Source organism: Equus caballus, chromosome 16 (assembly GCF_041296265.1).
Source record: "Equus caballus isolate H_3958 breed thoroughbred chromosome 16, TB-T2T, whole genome shotgun sequence".
Classification (NCBI taxonomy): Eukaryota; Metazoa; Chordata; class Mammalia; order Perissodactyla; family Equidae; genus Equus; species Equus caballus.
In genome coordinates, this window is record NC_091699.1 from 13578283 (window position 1) to 13597173 (window position 18891).

The following is an 18891-nucleotide window of genomic DNA, read 5'->3' on the forward strand; positions in this document are numbered from 1 at the left end:
TCTCAAAAAAAAGAAGACACAAACCCTTTGACCCAGCGCTTCCGTTTCTAACTGACCCTATGGAGTTACTGACAGTACATCCAGGTACGCCAAGGAGCAGTTGGGGCGGTGCAGGAGCAAGGAAACCGGAAACAAATGCACATGATGGAATAAAGCACACCATTACGAAGGAGGAGTGAGACTAGGCCACGCCGATGTGGAAGGATCTGCAGAGAGGAGTCTTAGGTGAAAAGCTGGTAAGGTACAAAACAGCAGGCAGAGCGTGATTCTCTTTTTATCAGTAAAACGCCAGTGAAGCAAAGCATGCATGAAGGAAGTGCCAAGAGCGATCATCTCCGAGGAAAGGGACTGCGATACGAAAGAAGGTTTTCCTTTTCATTTTCTGATCTTTTGGAGCTGTTTGAGTTTCCTAAGTGTGTGCGTGCATTAACTTTATTTTCAAAATGCCACTGGGATTATCTGTGCGGCAGCGTTATAAGCCATTTTCATTTTCTTTATGCTTTACTGTATTGAAAACCTTTGAAAATCTCCTGCATTCCAGAAAAAGCTGTGGTGGTTCTCAGTGTGTGTGCGTGTGCGTGTGCGTGACATACTGCTGTTCCCCAAAGGACCCACTTAGCAGCCACTCTGGCCCTGGGTCTCCCATCCTCAGGAAAAGGCAGTAGGAGGGCTGGGGGAGGCTTGAGGGGGCGGGGCCAGCTCTAAGGGCCAGAGGCTGGCGCTCAGAGTGGGGGCCAAGCCTCTCCCCAGAAGCAGCTCCCGCCTCCTCCTCCCCAGCCCCCGCCCCCACCCCTGCCTGTGCATCTGTGTGAAGCCGGCTCACATCAGGTGGGTAGGTGTGGGGTTGGGGGCCCAGGCGAGGAGGCAGCAGTGGGGTCTGCTCCTCTGAAACAGCAAAGAGCACCTACGCGGCTGGGTCCCAGAGGATGCTCTGTTGTTGGGGAAGCGGCCGGGCTGGGGCCTGACTTCTGCGTGAGGGCTGCAGTGGCCTCTGAAGGCTGCTGCCCAGACAGGCCGCTGACAGCAACTGAGGCCTGGAGCCACAGGTGCGTGTGTGCATGAGCGAGTGTGTCTGGGAGTCGGGGGCGCCTGCGCCCGTGCTCCCACAGTTTGTGAGCTTACACGTCCGTGTTTCACGCATGTGACAGGAGCAGCTGTGCTGCTACACTCCAGGGCCCTCGCTTCCAAGGGCCCCTCCAAGGCTCTGTCTCTCATTTGTATTCATAGTTTTCATCTTCTTTTTTTGAAAAACAGCCCCCTCCCCCAATAAATAAACATCAGAACCAACAGAATCAAGTCTGCCCCAGCATATTTATATCCTATGGCGTCGCCTGTTTATCATGGCTGTGTCTGCCTCCCTCCCTGCCTGCCTGCCTCTCTCCCTCCTCCCTTTCCTCCTCCTCCCTCTCTTCCTTCAATCCTTGTTTTCCAGGAACTTTCCCTTCTGGGGAAGAGGAACGGTGATGAAGACACTCTGTTCAGAGAGGTTCCAGGATGCACGGGAGTGTCTTGTGGGCCGTCCCCGCTTCGTCCTGGGACAGTCAGCAAAACCGAGACTGGAAGAATCGCAGGGGTGGCCAGAAGTGGCCTAGGCATGGTGGCACGCACTGTGGGTGTGTGTCTGTGCCTGCCTGTGCATTTGTGTGTGTATCTGGGTGTGAGGCAGTGGGTGTGTGCCTGTGGCTGTGGGGTGTTTGTCTCCCTCTGTGTGTGCTGCTGACGCAGAACCCGCGTGAGGGAGGCCAGGCGGCCGTGGGCTGATGAGTTCCCGTGGCCACAGAATTCGCTCAGGGCCAGTCCCGGCGGCAGAGCGAATCGCTGCTGGGGCCGGAGATGGGAGTGACGATTTCATGCTGCCTCGGGTGTCCCAACAGCCCTGCCGGTCTTGAGAAGCCCTGCCAACCTCGTCTGGCTGAGGCTGAGGCCAGAGGCTCTAAAAATGGTCCCAGGGGCTCTAACAGATGCAGTGATTTCTCGTCCTTTGGGCATCACCAGGTCACGGGTTGGACCAGCTCCTTGATTTGGGGGATGGATGGATGGCAGGTGCAGGTGGCCAAGCCCGAGTGTCAGGTTTCCACGGCAACAGACATGTGAATGCTCCAGGTCAACGAGACGTCTGCAGGCAGGATTGGGACAGGGTCAGTTCTCAAGCCCAAGTCATTCCTGTTACACAGTTGGCTCAGAGAGGGCTGGACAGACCGCAGGGTCACCTGGAACAACAGTGGTTATTCTCTGCTCACCCCCACCCCCCAGATCCACTCGCCACAGTTTTCACCCACTCTGTGTCACCCCACCGAAGCTGACCTCCATGGACACCAGCACCTGGGCTTCCTCACCTTTGGCTGTTGTTGGGTTCAGCCAACGGGAGGCACCAATGGGAGGCACCCTCCTCCCTCGGAGGGTGGGAAGAGAGAAAGTTGGGGTGTTTTCCCCACCCACTCCCAGTTGGCAGTGGCCTGTCTCTCTCCAGCCACATCTCTTCTCAGGACCGGTGGCCCACAGCTGCAGCTCCCGCTGGTTCCAGGAAACCACCCCGCCCCTCCTCCCTTCAGGGTTGGGGTGAAGGGTTTCCACTGTTGCCAGCCCAGGAGCTGCACCCCCAACCCCCATACCTGGGGTAATAGCCCTCCATTAAACTCTTTTCAATAAGCACAGTTGAGTGTGTACCCACTGTCCTGCCAGGCCCTGATGGGCACACGGTGTCCACCACCTTTTCCTGCTCCTCTGATCTCTGGGCCTTGGCACTTGCTGTTTCCTCTGCTTGTTTAAAAATCGTCTCTTCATCAATAAAACAAACAAAAAAACACATTTTACATATTGAGCAGTGCTTGGCACTCATTAAAGGTTTAATGAATGCCAACTCATGTTACTGTTGTGTTATGTCCAAGTTGGCAGGGTTCTGGGATGGAAGTAGAGGTGCTTACTTGAACTTGAGGGCATGGTGTTGATACTGTAATACGATGTGTCATTTTTTTTTTTTTTTTTAGGAAGATTAGCCCTGAGCTAACTACTGTCAATCCTTCTCCTTTTGCTGAGGAAGACTGGCCCTGAGCTAACATCCATGCCCACCTTCCTCTACTTTATATGTGGGACGCCTGCCACAGCATGGCCTGACTAGCGGTACCATGTCCACATCTGGGATCCGAACGGGTAAACCCCAGGCCGGCGAAGTGGAACGTACGCACTGAACCACTGCGCCACTGGGCCGGCCCCAGATGTGTTGATTTCAATTACTACTTACCAATACTGAAATGTTGGATCTGTGCCAATTCGTATTCCTCTTTGCTGCATTTCTGCAGTTAATGTTGTCATTTGTATGTCTGTAGTTTTCAAAACAAATGTCATGTCATGGGGGTTTCTTATACATTTTAACCTAAAATATATTCCAAGATTGCATGAAAGGGGGGAAATGTTTTATTACGATATTTTAAAATAACGTATAGATGGTTAAAAAGGGAAAGACAGCTGTCTCTTCCAAGGGGCCTTTCTGGCCACCGCCTAAATCAGGGGCCCCACCATTCTCTCCCACCATCACAGCTGGCGCCTTTCACAGCAGTAGTCACATTCTGTAGCTGTGACTGTCTCCCAGTTTAAGGTTGTCTCTCCCACTACACCATGAGCATGACCAGGGCTTTCAGACCTTGCCTGCTGGTTCTCTGCTGTGTCCCGCGCAGCACCTTAGCGAGGGGACACCTAGGATGCTGTAACAGAGAGGCCCCCAACACAGCCAGAATAGCAGAGTCCATTTCTCCCACAGGTGACCCAGCGGGCAGCAGACCACCTCCCTCCTTAGCCACACGGGACGTGACTTGAAACCTTCTCACAAGAGCAGTCCCACTCTCTGTGGCCTCAGCTCACTGATCCAGTCTGCCCGAGACCCTCATTCTCCCAACAAGAGGCTCATCCACGTGGGTTCCCAAACCACAGCGCGAGCTCCCTGCAGGGAAGTCGGGATCTCACAACCACACAGGGCCGCCGCACACTTGTCCTCGCTTGTTGTCATTAACTGTTCCTTTCTACCTTCTCTGGCTATAGTCTACATCTGTCCACATCTCTGACCTTTGGGCAGGTTATTTGACCATTTGGTGCCTCCGTTTCTTCATCTGTAAAATGGGGACAAGCATAGTTCACCATCTGGGGCTGTTATAAGCATCAAATGAGCATAAAGCTTTTAGAATGGAATCGCACACGCTGGGTGCTCCTTAAATAATCACCAGCATTACCATCTCTTTTGGTTCTCTCGACTTGGAGGTAGGTGGCAGATGCAGAAAGGAAGGACCAGAGGGCTGAAGCAGCTTGCCCAAAGCCACGTGGCCGACCCGAACCGCAGTGACCTAGTGGTAAAACTGGGGTGATGACAGCGTCCCCTCAGAGGGTTAGCGTGCCCTCACACAATCAAGAGAGGGCACACAGGGCCGTGCAAAGCCCGCGCCCTGCCCTTCACGGTGCACACCCTGTCACCAGGGCCGGGAGCCACCAGGGACCCCAGCGCGCGGCTCCTGGCAGCCCCCGGGCCAGCTGCTTCTGTCTGGTTGGGGGCACAGCTGGGCCGCAGAGAGGCCCATTGTCCCGTCCTCTGGGCTCCATTGTTGGGGCCTCCTCCCGGGCCAGCCGGGGTTTGTCCTGGTCCCCGCGGGGCGGGCGGACGGGCTGGGGCCGGGGCAGCGCGCGCATAGCTGCCCGGCTGTACCCCGGGGACTGGCCGCCAGCCCGGCTCCACGGAGCAGGGGACCGAGGCTCGGAGAGCCCAAATGACTCGTGTGCCTGTCTCGCGTCAGAGCCGCCAAAGGTTCGAGGGCGCGCGGGTGGCCGTGGGCGCCGTTAGGTCGCAGACTGCAGGGCCAGAGCCGCCGCCCCCATCCCCACTTCACTCGCGGAAACACAGGCGCAGGGCGCGGACGCCCGCCCAAGGTCGCGCAGAGACCCGCGCGGGGCGTGCCGGGAAGCCAGGAGTCCCGGCTCCCGCCGGGCGAGCGCAGCAGCGCGGCGGCGCGGCGACGCCGCACGTTCGGAGCCTCTGTGACGCGCCGCGGCGGGCCCTCCCGCGGCCCTCCCCGAGGGGCGTGGCCTCCCGAGCCAGGCAGGATGCCACTGGGCATTTGCCTGCGGAAGGCGGGACTTGGCGCTTGATGGGCGTTGGGGGCGTGGCTTCCTGCTGACGGGCGAGCTCGGCGCAAGACTCCATCCCTCTGTGACGCAGGCGCGTGGGCGGGCGGGGTGGAGCGAGCCCGCCGGAGCTCCGCCCCGAGCGGAGGCGGCCGCGGCCGGGGGCGTGTCCTGGGCGGGGCCGCGCCCCGCCCCGCTTGGTCGCGGAGCGGTGGCCAGCGCAGGGAGGGCCAGGCCCCGGGATGTGAGTGCGGCGGGGTGGGGGCGCCGAGCCAAGCCCCCGGGGTTCCCAGGGGTCCTCGTGGGCGGGAGCGCGAGTGCGCGGGCGGCCGGGCGGGCCAGCCAGGTGCATGTCCAGGTATGGCGGGAGAGGGGGCGCTCGGGCCGGGTGCACCCAGTCCGGCCCCGCGCGTCCGGCCAGCTCCGCGCCACCTCTCTGCGGCCGGGGGTCCGGCGCCAGCCGCGGAGACCCGACCCGGGCGGGGGCCGGCGACATGCGCGGGGCTGCCGTCTGCCCTACCTCGGGCCCCACCAGCTGTGCTGAGGCCCCCGCATAGGCAGCAGCTGGAGCCGTTTCTGGTCCCTGTGAGGCGGCTGCGGAGGTTTGATGGGGGGGTGTCAGCTGCGCAGCGGGGCCCGAAGTGACCCCCATCCCTGGCTCGGGGTTGGGCCACAGCCTGCGTGAGCCCCGACCTGCTTTTTCTGGGACTGTCACCCCCAGCTCTCACGGGTAGGGCACTTTCTGTGCTCTGCTGTTTAGATGCGTGATCTCAATCCTGGCAACCGCCACACGTCTTGCAGTTGAGGAAACAGGCCTACGGCCACACAGCTGTTGGGTGTAGTTGTCGTAATGTGGAGGTGAGGCGCGGAGGCCTTGCAGCCAGACACACCTGGGTGCACGTTGGCTGCTCCACAGAGCCGCTGTGTGACCTTGGGCACACCTGGGCCCCTCTCCAGGCCCCCGGTGGGATGTGCTGGTGCCTGCCTCCCGGGGCTGCTGTGAGGGCTGGGGTGGAGGGTGCAGGGCAAGAGCCAGTGCTCAGTAAGGAGCTGCTTTTGTCGTTCACGCTGTTGCTGAGTGGCCCTCTTTCTGCAGCTGAGGGAGCTAGTGGTACTGGGTCAGGGCTGTTTGGTGAATCAAAGTTGGCTGGCGGGGAGGGGAAGCTGCTTTCCACACTGAGCCTGCCCCATCTGTGTGTCTGTCCCTATGCATGTGGAAGGCCACACTCAACCCAACTGTACCAGCATGTGCCGGAGACACGCTGGCCCATTGTGTACTCACCGCGCTACAACATAACCTTCATGGGCCTGGAGAAACTGCACCCCTTTGACGCGGGAAAATGGGGCAAAGTGATCAGCTTCCTAAAAGGTATGGAAGGCCCCACCTGGGATGCTCCATCTCCTTCCTCCAACCCATCTGCCCCTCCCACGCCCTCCCTGCTGTCTTTCCCTAAGACGAGCTTCAGCCTCTCCCACCTCCAGTCTCAGCCCTCAGACTGCCTTCCACCCCTGCTGTCAAAAGAATCTTTCCAGTAGACTTCTAATCATGACGTGTCCCTGTCTCAAACCTTCACTGACTCCTGTTGCTGTGGGCCTAAGTGCTGTCTCTGCCCTGGAGGCCCAGTAGAAAGGGAGCTGATTGATGATGGACACAGGGAAGCTGAAGTTTGCAGGAATCCAGTGTTCGTGCCCCACAAGCCCAGAGAGTCCAGGAGGTAGAGAACCTTTGCTCCAAGTCCATTGGTTACAAGTGGAGGAAATTGGGGCCCAGAAAGGCTAAGAAACCTGCCCGAAGTCACACAGCTGCTAAGTGGCAGAATCGGATCTGAAACTGAGAGCTCCAGGGTCCTACCCTTCATGGCTCATTCCACTGAGCACGATGATGCTCTGGGGAGCGCACTGTTTCCGCTGTGGTTTGTAATCCAGCGGTCCGGCTTAGGTGGGAGATTCAGGTGTCACAGTAGGCTAGTGCGAGAAGATTCTTCTCATTCTCTGTATCAGGGACTGTTTAAGTGAGGGAGGTAGGAAATGTTACCTGAAGTGTTACCCGGCATAAGATGAAGCGATGAATATCTTCAGATCACACGGCCTTCTGATTATACCGTGGAGTAAGTTTCACTTTGGGGCTGGCCGTCTTTGTCACCGAAGCCCACCTCCCTTTTTAACAACAAGCCTCAGGCTCGGCACCTTGCAGAAAATCGAGTCAAATTAGAGATTAATGACACCGTTTCTGTTGTATTTGGTTTTGATTTTTGGCTACCTTCTGTTTATGGCAGTTGGTACTGGTCTCTGTATGCAGTTGTGACCAGCGTGCGTGTTGAAGGAAGATAGGCCATAGGAAAGAGCCCCAGGGGCGAGACCCTAGCGGGGGAGTCGAGCCGCCCGCTCCTCCCTCATGGTTCTCTCCCTTCCTGACTGTGTTCCTTCCTGCTCTGTTTCCAGCAGACCCAGCCTGAGCCACTCCCCCCATTGCCCCTCCTGAGGCTCCTGTAGCGCTCCAGGAACAAGGGCTCCTTGTCTCCCTCATCTCTCAGCTGACAGCCCTCCTGGGTCCCCTCCCTCCTCTGAGGTGTGGGTGGAAAGGAGGCAGGGGCCACGTGGTGAAGGTGCCACCAAGAAAGGAGCTGGCCCTTTGCCTGAAGGCAGTGGGGAGCCATGGAATGTTCTGGGGTGGAGGAAGGAGAGTCCTCGCTGTATGTGGAGCTATGTGTAGGAAATGTGTGGAGCTGGCTGGTGTCTACTGAGGTTTGTTCTGAGGCTGAGGTGTTAAAACAGGCCCCTTAGGTTCTGACATCACCGCTCAGATTTCCCCAGAACCCGGAGCACCTGGCCCTGTTCTCACTCTGCCCTAGAGCTCTGCCTGCTCTCGGCCTCAGTTTCTTCTTTTGCAAAATGGAGCAACTCCTGTCTGGTGTACGTGAGGGGTGATGAAACAATGCCGTGTTTCCCAGACGTCAGTCATTTGCAAACCACTCTTGGGACCTTGCCAGCTCCTTGTGCCACCTGTTCCATTATTTACTTCATATTTTTTATTGACTTAGCCTTTGTTTTAAAAGACTTAAATAAACTTGTTTCAAAATGAAACATTATGTCATCTAAATGGGAAAAGCCAGTTTCACTTGCCATAAATAGAAGGTCATGGAAAAAATAAATGCAGTGCAAACAGTGCAATTCGGTGGCGGCTGCTCACTGTTGCCTGCAGACATGAGACTGACTGCTGCTTTTTCTGGGTTAAAATGGGAGCCCAGCAAGGGTCAGCCAGGTGGGAAAGGGAGGCCACAGTGCCCCGAGCGGCCATGTATCATCAGAAGGTGGTGGGAGAATCAAGAAGAGCCTTTCTCACCTTGAGAGGCACATTGTTGACCTGCGTGTCACCTGCCTCTGCAAGTTGTCCAGTCACAGCCGAGCTACCTCGTGGCTTGGGAAACACCAGGATGGCTGCGTGCACAGTGTCCCATGTCCCTGGCCTGAGCATCTGGCTGTTGTCCACACTGGCCTGGGAGGCGGCCCGTTCTCAATGCCCACAGGTCGGCAGTGCCCACCTTCTCCTGGGGCAGTCCCGACACAGGCCGAGTCTGCAGCGCGTGGGGGTCTGGGGCAGACCTGCCCTGAGGTCGACAGGAACCAGAGTCCCCGCTTTGTGGTTTCAGAAGAGAATCTTCTGTCAGACAGCATGCTGGTGGAGGCACGGGAGGCCTCGGACGAGGACCTGCTGGTGGTGCACACAAGGCGCTATCTGAACGAGCTGAAGGTACAGGGCCTCGGGCCTGGGGGGCTGCTGGCTGGGAGGAATGGCCAAAGGAGGGGCAGCTGAGCCTGGGCAAGCACAGCCTCAAGGGGCTCCATTCCTGTCCCTAGCCCAGAGGGACCATGTGAGTCGTGGTCCCCAAGAGAAGGAGAGGTGTCATAAAAAGGGCAGGTACCAGGGATGGCTAGGCTGCTCCAGGGGTAGTGAGCTCTCTGTCCTGGGGAATGTGAAAGCGGGATGTTCTCTTGGTGGAGATTGAATCTTCATAAAGGTTTTGGGCTTTTACATAAGTGACCTTCAATCTGCTCTCTGTGGACAGGTCTCAGAGACCCCTGCTGGGAGCATGGGTGCGGGGACCCCAGCCACTTGTCCCCATCCCACCAAAGCTGTTCCACTTTGGTCTATTTTTATATTGGGCTGAGGTTTAAGGTTGTATTCTAAGGACTCCTACTGCTAAAGAATTGTCAAAACTGTGGAGCTAAAACCTAGTTTGGAGCTCCCAGGGCCCAGCAGGGGACGTCAGCAGGGGCCAGGCAGGCAGGGGCGGTGTCTGGGGGACCGGGCAGCTCCTGGCCCTCTCCCGCGAGTGGCTGCTCCTCAGCTCCACCATGGGCCCTGCGGGGCCAGAGCGCCTGGCTTTCAAAGAGAAGCCAGAGGGGCCGGCTCTGTGGCTGAGTGGTTAAGTTCGCGTGCTCCACTGCGGTGGCCCAGGGTTCGGATCCTGGGTGTGGACATGGCACTGCTCGTCAGGCCACGTTGAGGCGGCGTCCCACATCCCACAACTAGAAGGACCTGCAACTAAGATATACAACTATGTACTGGGGGGGTTTGGGAAATAAAGCAGGAAAAACAAAAACAAAAACAAAAAAACAAAGAGAAGCCAGAAATCCAGATGATGAAGTGACACTCCCGATTTCTTATTGTGGCCACTTGTGACCTCTTTCGAGAGGAGCCCACATCACCATGTCCTGGCTGAGGCTCTGAGAGCGGAGGCACTCAGTGAGTCCCCAGGTGAGGCAGAGGGGAGGCTGGGCTGGGGGCCGCGTCTGAACCTGGTGCTGCCAGCCTGCCCAGGTGGGCTCGGGGAGCCACAGGGTCTCTGCCCCCAGCAGTCTGGGGACCCTAACCCCTGACCTCCAGGCTTCCCAACTGGACTCACTTTAGACTCAGAGCCATAGTGGCTGCCAGAGGTTGCCAGGTGAAAAAGCCTGGGCCCAGCAGGAGGCCCCACCTGCTAAGGTTAACCGAGATATCCTGCAGGTGTTGAGGGGACCCCAGGCGGGGTGTCCCATCTGGTCTTCCAGGTTCCGGCTCACAGCTGCCGTCGCCCTCCGCCCTGACTCTGCCTGAGCTGTGGGAATTCCAGATGGAGCATGAGTGTCAGCTCAGGAAAGATTACTATGTTGAAACCTGGCTCCTGGCAGAGAGAGGTGTTTGAGGCCCTGGCAGGGAGCCCGGCACTTGGCTGCCCTGGTTTCCTGGGGCCCGGACATGCGTGGTCACAGTCCACAGCCCAGGGACTGGGCCGGTAGATCGCGCCTTCCAGAGTCCAGAGGCTGAGGGTAGGGGGCAGGGTGGAGTGGGCATGCCACGATGAGGCTGGGCGTGGGCTCTGGAGCCCTACCCATTGGAGCCTTCACGGGAACTGTGCCGGGCTGACTGCATGCCTGGCCTTGGGCCCTCAAAAGCCTAAAGGCAGCTTACTATGTGATAGGTAATAATAAAAAATGTATTAATAGGTAGAGTCCCAAGCAGAAAATTAAGGTCCAGGGCAGGAGCAGAATTCAGATATGCCAACTGGAAGGATTAACCAGGATTATGATCGAGCTGCGTATTTGGCTTGGAGCTTCATGGCAGCCAGAGCAAAAGGAGAAACACGATGATCTCCATAGCACCTACTAAGGTGAAGAAGTATTTGGTCAGTCAACACATCTGAGTCGAATACTGACTCTATACTGGGTACAGAAAGAATAAGCGAACTTTCTGCTCCTGTAGAGTTGTGTTTTCGTTGTGAAAGACAACATAAAGAAGTAGCCACACAAGAAGATGTCAGAGAGTGCCGAGAGCTGTGAAGGAAAAGAAAAAATAGAGAGTAACAGGGTGAAGGTTGGCTCATGTGGACTGGGTGGTCCAGGAGGGCCTCACAGAGGGGGTGAGGTTTGCACTGGGACTGAAGAATGAAGAACAGGTGACACTCCTGTGGAGCTTTGGAGAAAGAATGTTCCAGAGTCACAGGCCTGGAGGAGGAAGGGACTTGAGTGGCCAGATGGAAGGGCCTGAAACGCAGCGGCACGTGATGTGGTCAGGGAGGCCCGCAGTGCCAGGCCACACAGGGTCTTGTGGCCGTAGGAAGAGGCTGGGTCTTGTTCCAGGTACCACGGGAGGGCATGTGGTGCGACGTGCCCTTGACGCTCAGAGGAGACCCGTGTGCGTTTCCGGCACTGCCTGGCATCTGGGGAGCAGCTCGGGAAGGTCCGGTGTCTGCGTTTTGCTCTTTCCTCTGCTGTGGGCTCCCCGGCAGTGCCCCGGAGAGGTGCCGCGGGTTTCAAGGGTGCTTTTCCTTGCTTTTCTGTGCGTGCTGTTGAACGTCCACCTCTCCCCTGCCCCCACCCCTGTTCTGGGGCTCACGCCTGGCCCTGCGCGGCTGTGGCCTTTGGTGCTTAATAAACAGGGCACCGAAGGAGATGCAGTAGCCTGATGTTTGCCAGATCATGTCAATTCAGGCAAACAGATGTTTATTGAGCACCTGCTGTGTGCACGGCCCACAGCTGGCTCCATTGAGGTGGCAGTTGGGTTGGGCCGGCACTGGGATCTCGCCTTCTGCTGACCCTAGTGACAGTTTGCCATGGGGTGCGGGGTAGTGCGATAAAGATCTGACCTCTTGTCCTTGTGCCCGGGGCTGGGCGGTACTCCGACGGGTGTATCCAGCAAGTATTTGTGAGCACCATGCTCTGTTCCAGGTGTGGGGGAGACAGGATGCAACAAGAGATGGAGCTGCCGTTTGGGTGGGAATCAGCCAGTAGACACAATAAAGTCAACATTGTGGTGTGTTAGAAGGTGCTCGGTGCCGTGGGGCAAGTACAGTGGGAGGGGGTGGGGAGGCCTGCAGTTTGAAGTAGGGAGGTCAGGGAGGGGCTTACTGAGGGAATGGGCTGTGTGGGCCTCTGGAGGAGGGCATTCCAAGCAGAAGGACTGGCAGGTGCAAAGGCCCCGAGGCAGAAATGGCTTCAGTGTGTGCCAGTAACAGTGAGGAAGCCAGATGTGGCTGGCTCAGAGGGAAGGGGAGGGAGACGGGGAAGAAGTGGGGTGAGAACATGGTCAGGGGCCAGACCACACAGGGCCTTGCATGCGGCCATGGCCGTGATCTGAGGGAGGTGGGAGCCAGGGCACGTTGAAGCAGAGGAACATGAGCTGAGCTAGGTTTTAACAGGATTTAACAGGCAGATGAGACGAGAATGGATGAGAACAGGCTGTCAAGACAAAAGCGGGCAGAGCGGTAGGCAGGAGGTCGTTGCAGGAATCCTGGTGAGACCTTGGGCTCCCGGACTAGGCTGGCAGCAGCTGCTGTGGGCTGGCGGGAAGTGGTAGGCTTTGGGGTTTGTTATGAAGTTGAAACAAAAGATTTTCTGTTGTTCAGATTGGGTATGCGAGAGAAAGAAGCCAAGGACACCTCGGAAATTTTGGCCTGTGCCCCGGGAAGTCTGGGCACGGCTCCCCGCAGCCCTGGGAGCCCTGTGGGAGACAGGGAGGGCAGCACAGGGCCCAGAGGGAGGGCAGAAGTCGGAGAGTCTCTGGGGGACCCGGATGCCAGGGCCTGCTTCTCTCCCTCTTACTTGTCTTCCCTGAGGGCCCCCCTCCCTTTTTTTTGTTGTGATAAAATTCACATAACATAAAATTAATAATTAGCCATTTTAAAGTGTAAAGTTCAGTGGCATTTAATACATTTATGGTGTGGTGCACCCACCACCTCCATGTAGGTCTGAAACATTTTCATCGCCCCCAAAGGAAACACCGTTCCTCCCTCCCTGTCTGCCCCTGTGACCACCAATCTGTGTCTCTGTGGGTTCCCCTTTTCTGGACATTTCACATACGTGGAATCCTGCGATAATGTGGCCGTTGGGGTTTGGCTGCTTTCACCAAGCACAGCGTTTTCCAGAATCGTCCACTTTGTAGCATGTATCTGTGCTTCATCCCTTATGACGGCTGGCTAATATTCCACTGTCCGGATAGCCCACATCTGGTTATCTGTTCGTCACCTGGTGGACATTTGAGTTGTTTCCAGCGTTGGGCCTTTGTGCGTAGTGTTGCTGTGGACGTTTGTGTACAGGATGCGTTTGAGTTCCTGTTTTCAACTCTTTTGCCTAAGAGTGGAATTGCTCAGTCATGTGGTGATTCTGTTTAACTCTTTGAGGCCCCACCACAGGGGTTCCCACAGCAGCTGCACGGGCTCTGCTCCTAGCAACTGTGCACGAGGGCTCCACTCTCTCTGCATCCTCACCAACACTTGTTATTTTCTGTTTTTTTGATTGTGGCCAATTTAGTGGGTGTGAAGTGGTGTCTCATTGTGGTTGTGATTTGCATTTTGCTGGTTGTTAATGAAAGTGAGCACCTTTTCATGTGCTTCTTGGCCATTCACATATCTTCTTTGAAGAAATATCTATTCCAGCTGTTGGTCTATTTTAAAAATTGGGTCGTTTGTCTTTTTATTATTGAGTTGTAGGAGTTCCTTATATATTCTGGATAGTACATGATTTGCAAATAATCCTTTCTCCCATTCTGTGGGTTGTCTTTTCGCTCGTGAAAAAGACTCATGTCTTTTTCCGCATGAAGTTTTAAAATTTTACCAAAGTTCAATTTATCTCTTTTTTTCCGTTTGATGCTTGTGCTTTTGGTGTCATATTTAAGACTCCTTTGCCAAATTTAAGGTCATGAAGATTTACCCCTTTGTTTTCTTCTAAGAATTTTATAGTCTTAGTTTACGTTTAGGTCTTTGCTCCATTTTGAGTTCGTTTTTGTATCTGGCTTGAGGTGAGCATCCAGCTTTGTCCCTTGGCGTGTGCACAGCCAGTTCTCCACCACCGTTTGTTACAGAGACGGTTCTTGCCCCGTTGAATGGCCTTGGTGCCCTGGAGACAATCAATTGGCCGGAGAGTATGGGTTTATTTCTGGACTCTCCATTCTGGTCACTTGATCTGTATGTCCATCCTATGCCAGTACCACACTGTTTTGATTACTGAAACTTTGTAGTAGGTTTTGAAATTGGGAATTGTGAGTCCTCCAACTTGGTTCTTTTTCAAGATTCTTTTGGCTGTTTGGGGTCCCTTGAAATTCCATTTGAATTATAGGATCGGATTCTCCATTTCTGCAAAAGAGGCCATTGGGATTTTGAAAGGGATTGTGTTGAGATTAGATTAAGGTTATGGGTGAATTTGGAGAGTATTTCCATCTTTACAACATTAGATCTTCCAACCCATGAGCACGGGATGTGTTTGATTGATTTAGAACTTCTGTAAGTTCTTTCGGCAATGTTTTGTAGTTTTCAGTGTACAAGTCTTGCCTCTCCTTGGTTAAGTTTATTCTCAAGTATTTTATTCTTTTTGATGTTGTAAATTAAATTGCTTTCTTAATTTCCTTTTTGGATTGTTCGTTGCTGGTGTATAGAAATACCCCTGATTTATATGCGTTGCTCTTGTATCTTGCAACTTTGCTGAATTCATTTCTTGGGTTTAACGGGGTGGGTGCGTGTATATGTGTGTTCTTTAGCATCTTCTACACAGAACATCATGCCAGCTGTGAAGACAGATAGTTTTACTTTTTCCTTTCCAACTCGGAGGGCTTTTCTTTCTTTTTCTTGCCCAGTTGCTCTGGCTGGAACTTCCAGTTCCGTGTTGAATAGAAGTGGCAAAAGCAGGCGTTCTTGCCTTGTCCTTGATCTTAGACAGAAGGCTTTCAGTTTTTACTGTTGAGTGTGGTGTTAGCTCTGTGTCTGTGTGTCTGTGTGTGTCTGTGTCTGTCTGTCTGTGTCTTTGTGTGTGTGTGTGTCTGTGTGTGTGTCTGTGTATGTGTGTGATAAATGCCATGTCATGTGAGGGGCTCTCTTCTAGTCCCAGTTTTGATTGGTTTTATCAGGAAAGGCGCTGGATTTTGTCAGAGGCTTTTTCTGCAACTGAGATGATTGTGTGTTTTTTTCCCCTTCTCTCCTTTTGTTCCCACTTCCACTGTGGAAAGTTCTGTGGAAAGCAAGCAGTTGGGGCTCCATGTGGGTTGCGGCCAGTCTCTTCGGTGAGAGGAGTTCTTGGTTTGGGCCTCCGAGGGTAGGGGGTCCATCTGAGGAAAGCAGGTGGCTGGAGAGGAGAGTCGTGCAGCACTGAGTGCGTGGAGAATAGGTCCAGGGTGTCACCAGCCCCAGGCGTGTCCTGCTGTCTGTGGGGTCCCCAAAAGGCTGCCTGGGCCCGGAAGCTCTGCCACCTGGCCAGGCCCTGGGATGGAGAAGCTTGCCCCCTACGCCCTTTGGTGGACGGTGGGCATCAGGCCGGGGTAAACCCCTGTGTCCACGTAGCTCCTTCATTCATTCAGCACTGTCTGAGGTCAAGTTCCCTAGGGCAGTGGATCTCAAACTTGTGCAAGCATCAGAATGCCCTGGAGGCTTGTCACAGCACAGATCCTGGGCCCTGCCCTGGAGTGTCAGATGCAGGAGGTCTGAGGCGGGCCTGAGCAACTGCATTTCTAACAAGTTCTTAAGTGACACCACCACTGCTAGTCCAGGAACCACACGTGGAGGAGCACAGCCTACAGTGGGGATCCCCGAGGGGCGAGCTGCCCCGCAGAAGGGAGGGGAGGAGCAGAGAGGGCAGGGGGAGAAGCTGGGTGCGGATGTGGGTTCGCCAGAGGCGTGGCCTCTGCCTGATCCCGCAGGGAGCTCTGCAGTGTGCTGTTTCAGGAGCAGGAGGCCAGGCTGCTGGCGCACCTTAACAGCTGGCACTGTGACAAGTTCTTCTGGGCTGGGGCAGCTGGGGTGGCCTCCTTGGGAGGGGGTGCAGGTAGGGATCTGGGAGAAGACTGACACCTGTGCCAGGAGCACCTGCTGTGTGCCAGGTGTCATTCTCAGCATCATCTTATGGCAGAGAATGAGCACCTGCCTGCCCTCTTGGAGCTGGTGTCCTGCCGGGAGAGGCAGGTAACAATAGCGACACACTGTCACCTCAGTGCGAGACAGGTGCTGTGCAGAAAGAGGAGGCCAGGGCCGGGTGGAGGGGCCCAGGTGGGTACTTAGGATTGGGGGGTGGGGATGGGCCTCTCGGATGGGTCTAAGTCGTCACTCCAGGCCTGGTGGGGAGGAGCCCCTGCTGCATGGTGAGGAGATGGGGAGACCGAGGCACGGGGAAGTGGAGGGCCGTGCCCAGATGCACACAGCAGTGGTGGAGCCTGGAGTTGGACCAGTTCGACTCTGAGGAAGACTTCTGAGCCCGGTCCCCACCCCACCCCCAATCCAGCCCGTCTGTCGATGCCCCTGCCTGGGGCCAGGCTCTCAGAGGACCTGACCCGCTGGCAGATCGGGGCAGCCCCACCTCAGCCTGCTGCACGCCCCAGATAGAGGGTCAGTGGCCTATGCTGTGGCACCGCCCTGCCCTCCCTCCCCCGCCACATCTACCTCTCAGAGCTGTCACAGGCCTCAGACCACACGGCCTGCCCTACCCAGGCCCCACAGCCTCACCTCCCTTATCTTCTCCCCTCGCCCCGGGGCCCAGCCACAGTCTGGCCCATGTCTCTGTTTATTTTTCACATGGCACTGATGGTTTTTTCTAGACCAGCCCTGTCCGACAGAACTTTTTGCAATGAGGGAAATGTTCCAGAAGGGCACTGATGGTTTTTTCTAGACCAGCCATGTCCGCCAGAACTTTTTGCAATGAGGGAAATGTTCCAGAAGGGCTATGTTCAGTCCAGTGGCCACTAGCCGCATGTGGCTTTTGAGTACTTGAAATATGGCTAGTGTGACTGAGGAATACAATCGTGATTTTTAAAAATTTTAATAATTTGAAATTATACACAAGTAACCGCGTGTGGCTGGCAGCTACTGGGCTGGAAGGCACGCGTCTAGAGCCTCAGTAGGCCTCGTCCCTGCCTTGCCCGGAAGCTGCAGCTGGGCCGAGTGGGAGGCTGGCATGCGCAGCCCCATCTCACTGTCGGAGGTCTGGACCCCTGGCGGACGTGTGCCTTCTCCTGTGGGAGCGGGTCCCCTTGGCTGAGTCCTATACGTGCTTCCGGTGACTTTATGCCCGGCCGTGTAAAATTCAGTCTCCAGCTCAGAAGTTCCCAAGTGCGTCCCACGATTCCGCAGCTTGCGAAAGGTGGGCACGTGTTACGTGAAAAGCAGAGGGGCAGGTAGAGGTTTGTGGTCAGGAAGTTTGGGAAACGCTGCGAGAGGCCGAGTTAAGGACGCAGACGTTCTCAGAGCTGTCGACGAAAATAATCCATAACCAATCTATAAATGAAAATTTGGGTGAGTTTATTCTGAGCTTAAATCTGAGGATTATAACCCGGGGCCTTTCTTCCTGAAGGAAGAAAGGGCACCAAAGAAGTGGGGTGCACAGACTGGTTATATGCCCCCAGAGAGGATGTTTCACACAGGATTGAAATGTCCCTTTTACAATAGTCACGAGACTGCTCTGTCGACACAGCGATTGATGGAAACAGCAGGTAGGTCTTCTGTCTCAGTGAACACAGCAGGGTGGCAGTCTGTTGTCTCCAGCTGAGTGGTCACAGGTGAGCTGGGTGGTCAAAGGTGAGTGCAGCAATCAGTTCCTAGCCTAAGGAAAGACGCTTATCCCTAAGGAAATGCCAATGTGGGGGGAAGTTGCACCTTTATCTCAAGGGCCTTTGTTCTGGCCATAGGAAATGTCTAAGCAGATACACAATGCGTGCTCAACAGCCACAGTCAGGCCCTTGTGGAAAAAACAAAGTCAGGCCGAATTAGGTTTATACCAAATGGTTTCCTCATATACTCCAATATATCCTATTGCTTGCCATTTTTATTTGTCAGAGCCTTTAACGTGCTGGAGTGGGCTATGAATTTCCAAGAGATGTACAGCATAAGCAATGTTTCCCAAACTTATTTGACCGTGGAACCCTTCCTTGATGGAGTGCAGGGATAGCCAGCTGCTGTGGAGCACATTCAGAGAACTGCGGTTCTCATGGGGGTGTGTGTGTGTGTGTTGGACCCTGAGCAGGTTGGGAGAGGCTTCACTGCCTTTCAGTCTCTGTCCCCTGCTGGCTTGCCCCGGGAGGGAGGTGTGACTTCCCATGTCCTGCAGGGGCACATCTGTTTGTTGACTCATTTATTCATAGGAAACGGTGGCTCCCCGCCTCCCACACTCCAGGCTTGTGGGGCGGTGGGATTCTGTGACGATAGGCAGAGCTGGCCCCTGCCTCCTCTCTGGGTCTGTCCCCAGCCCCCAGCCCAGTGGCAGTGGCCATGCATCCCAGCTCTGTCTCATGGGACCCTCACAGCCTCAGCTCCGCTCCGTGCTCACCTTCCCTGTAACCTCCTCTGCTCGGCCCCCTGGGCACCTCTGCGTCCGGCCACCCCCGTCCCAGGACAGCCCTCAGCCATCCCCGTGTTGGAGTCCTGAGTTCCAGCCTTCCATCCTGGACCCCTCTGTCCGCCCGTGCCCCACATGCTGCCTGTTAACCGCCCCCATCTCCACTGCCCCAGTCCCTCATCATCCTCCCTGGGGCTGCTCCTGCTCTTCTTCCCTATTTGGGCCCCTGCTGCCCCTAGAACAGCTCAGGAATCACTGTGTGATGGCTCCCGGCTGCCCTGCCGAAGCTGTCAGAGCCTTCGCTGGCAGGCGGCCTGCATGATGAGCACCACCCTGCACCAGCACCCTGGTCTCTCCCTGCTGCCCACAGTCGTCTTTCTGCCTTGACCCTACACCTAGGTAACTCCTCTTCGCCCTGCGTCTCAGCTTTGATGTCACCACCTCCAGGAAGCCTCTCTGGCCACCGCCAGCCCTGTTCTTCTCCTCACATTGCATGTA

At 55.6% G+C, this 18891-nt stretch overlaps 1 protein-coding gene and 2 long non-coding RNA genes across 26 annotated transcripts in view; 2 read left to right on the forward strand and 1 right to left on the reverse strand.

Moving 5' to 3' along the window:
* The first annotated feature begins 265 nt into the window (after positions 1–265).
* LOC138918184 (uncharacterized) lies at positions 266–3398 on the forward strand. The gene is made up of 3 exons (XR_011427172.1): positions 266–365; positions 1433–1613; positions 2988–3398. It is a non-coding gene; the product is annotated as an uncharacterized lncRNA (long non-coding RNA).
* On the reverse strand, positions 1239–5004 carry LOC102150156 (uncharacterized). 8 transcript variants are annotated; one of them, XR_011427171.1, is made up of 7 exons: positions 4454–4922; positions 4224–4334; positions 4060–4103; positions 3641–3701; positions 3242–3320; positions 2672–2778; positions 1239–2210 (listed from the first exon to the last, which is right to left on the reverse strand). It is a non-coding gene; the product is annotated as an uncharacterized lncRNA (long non-coding RNA). The 8 variants fall into 8 exon arrangements; XR_011427165.1 differs by having other exon boundaries at positions 1293–2116; positions 4454–5004; XR_011427168.1 differs by having other exon boundaries at positions 1293–2116; positions 4765–4996.
* A 210-nt stretch (positions 5005–5214) lies between these two features.
* HDAC11 (histone deacetylase 11) overlaps positions 5215–18891 on the forward strand; it is a 37887-nt gene continuing 24210 nt past the window's right edge. For 3 of the 17 annotated variants that reach the window (XR_011427161.1, XR_011427160.1, XM_014731387.3), the window contains exons 1-3: positions 5218–5350; positions 6327–6475; positions 8757–8857. Coding sequence is in view for 9 of the 17 variants with exons in the window: in XM_014731387.3 (XP_014586873.2) it covers positions 5349–5350; positions 6327–6475; positions 8757–8857 (252 nt within the window). In the remaining 8 variants the exon portion in view is untranslated. Of the gene's footprint in view, positions 5465–5704; positions 5965–6326; positions 6476–6705; positions 6822–8756; positions 8858–18891 lie in introns of those variants that run through there. The other 14 variants (XR_011427163.1, XM_070238418.1, XR_011427156.1 and 11 more) reach the window with 10 other exon arrangements.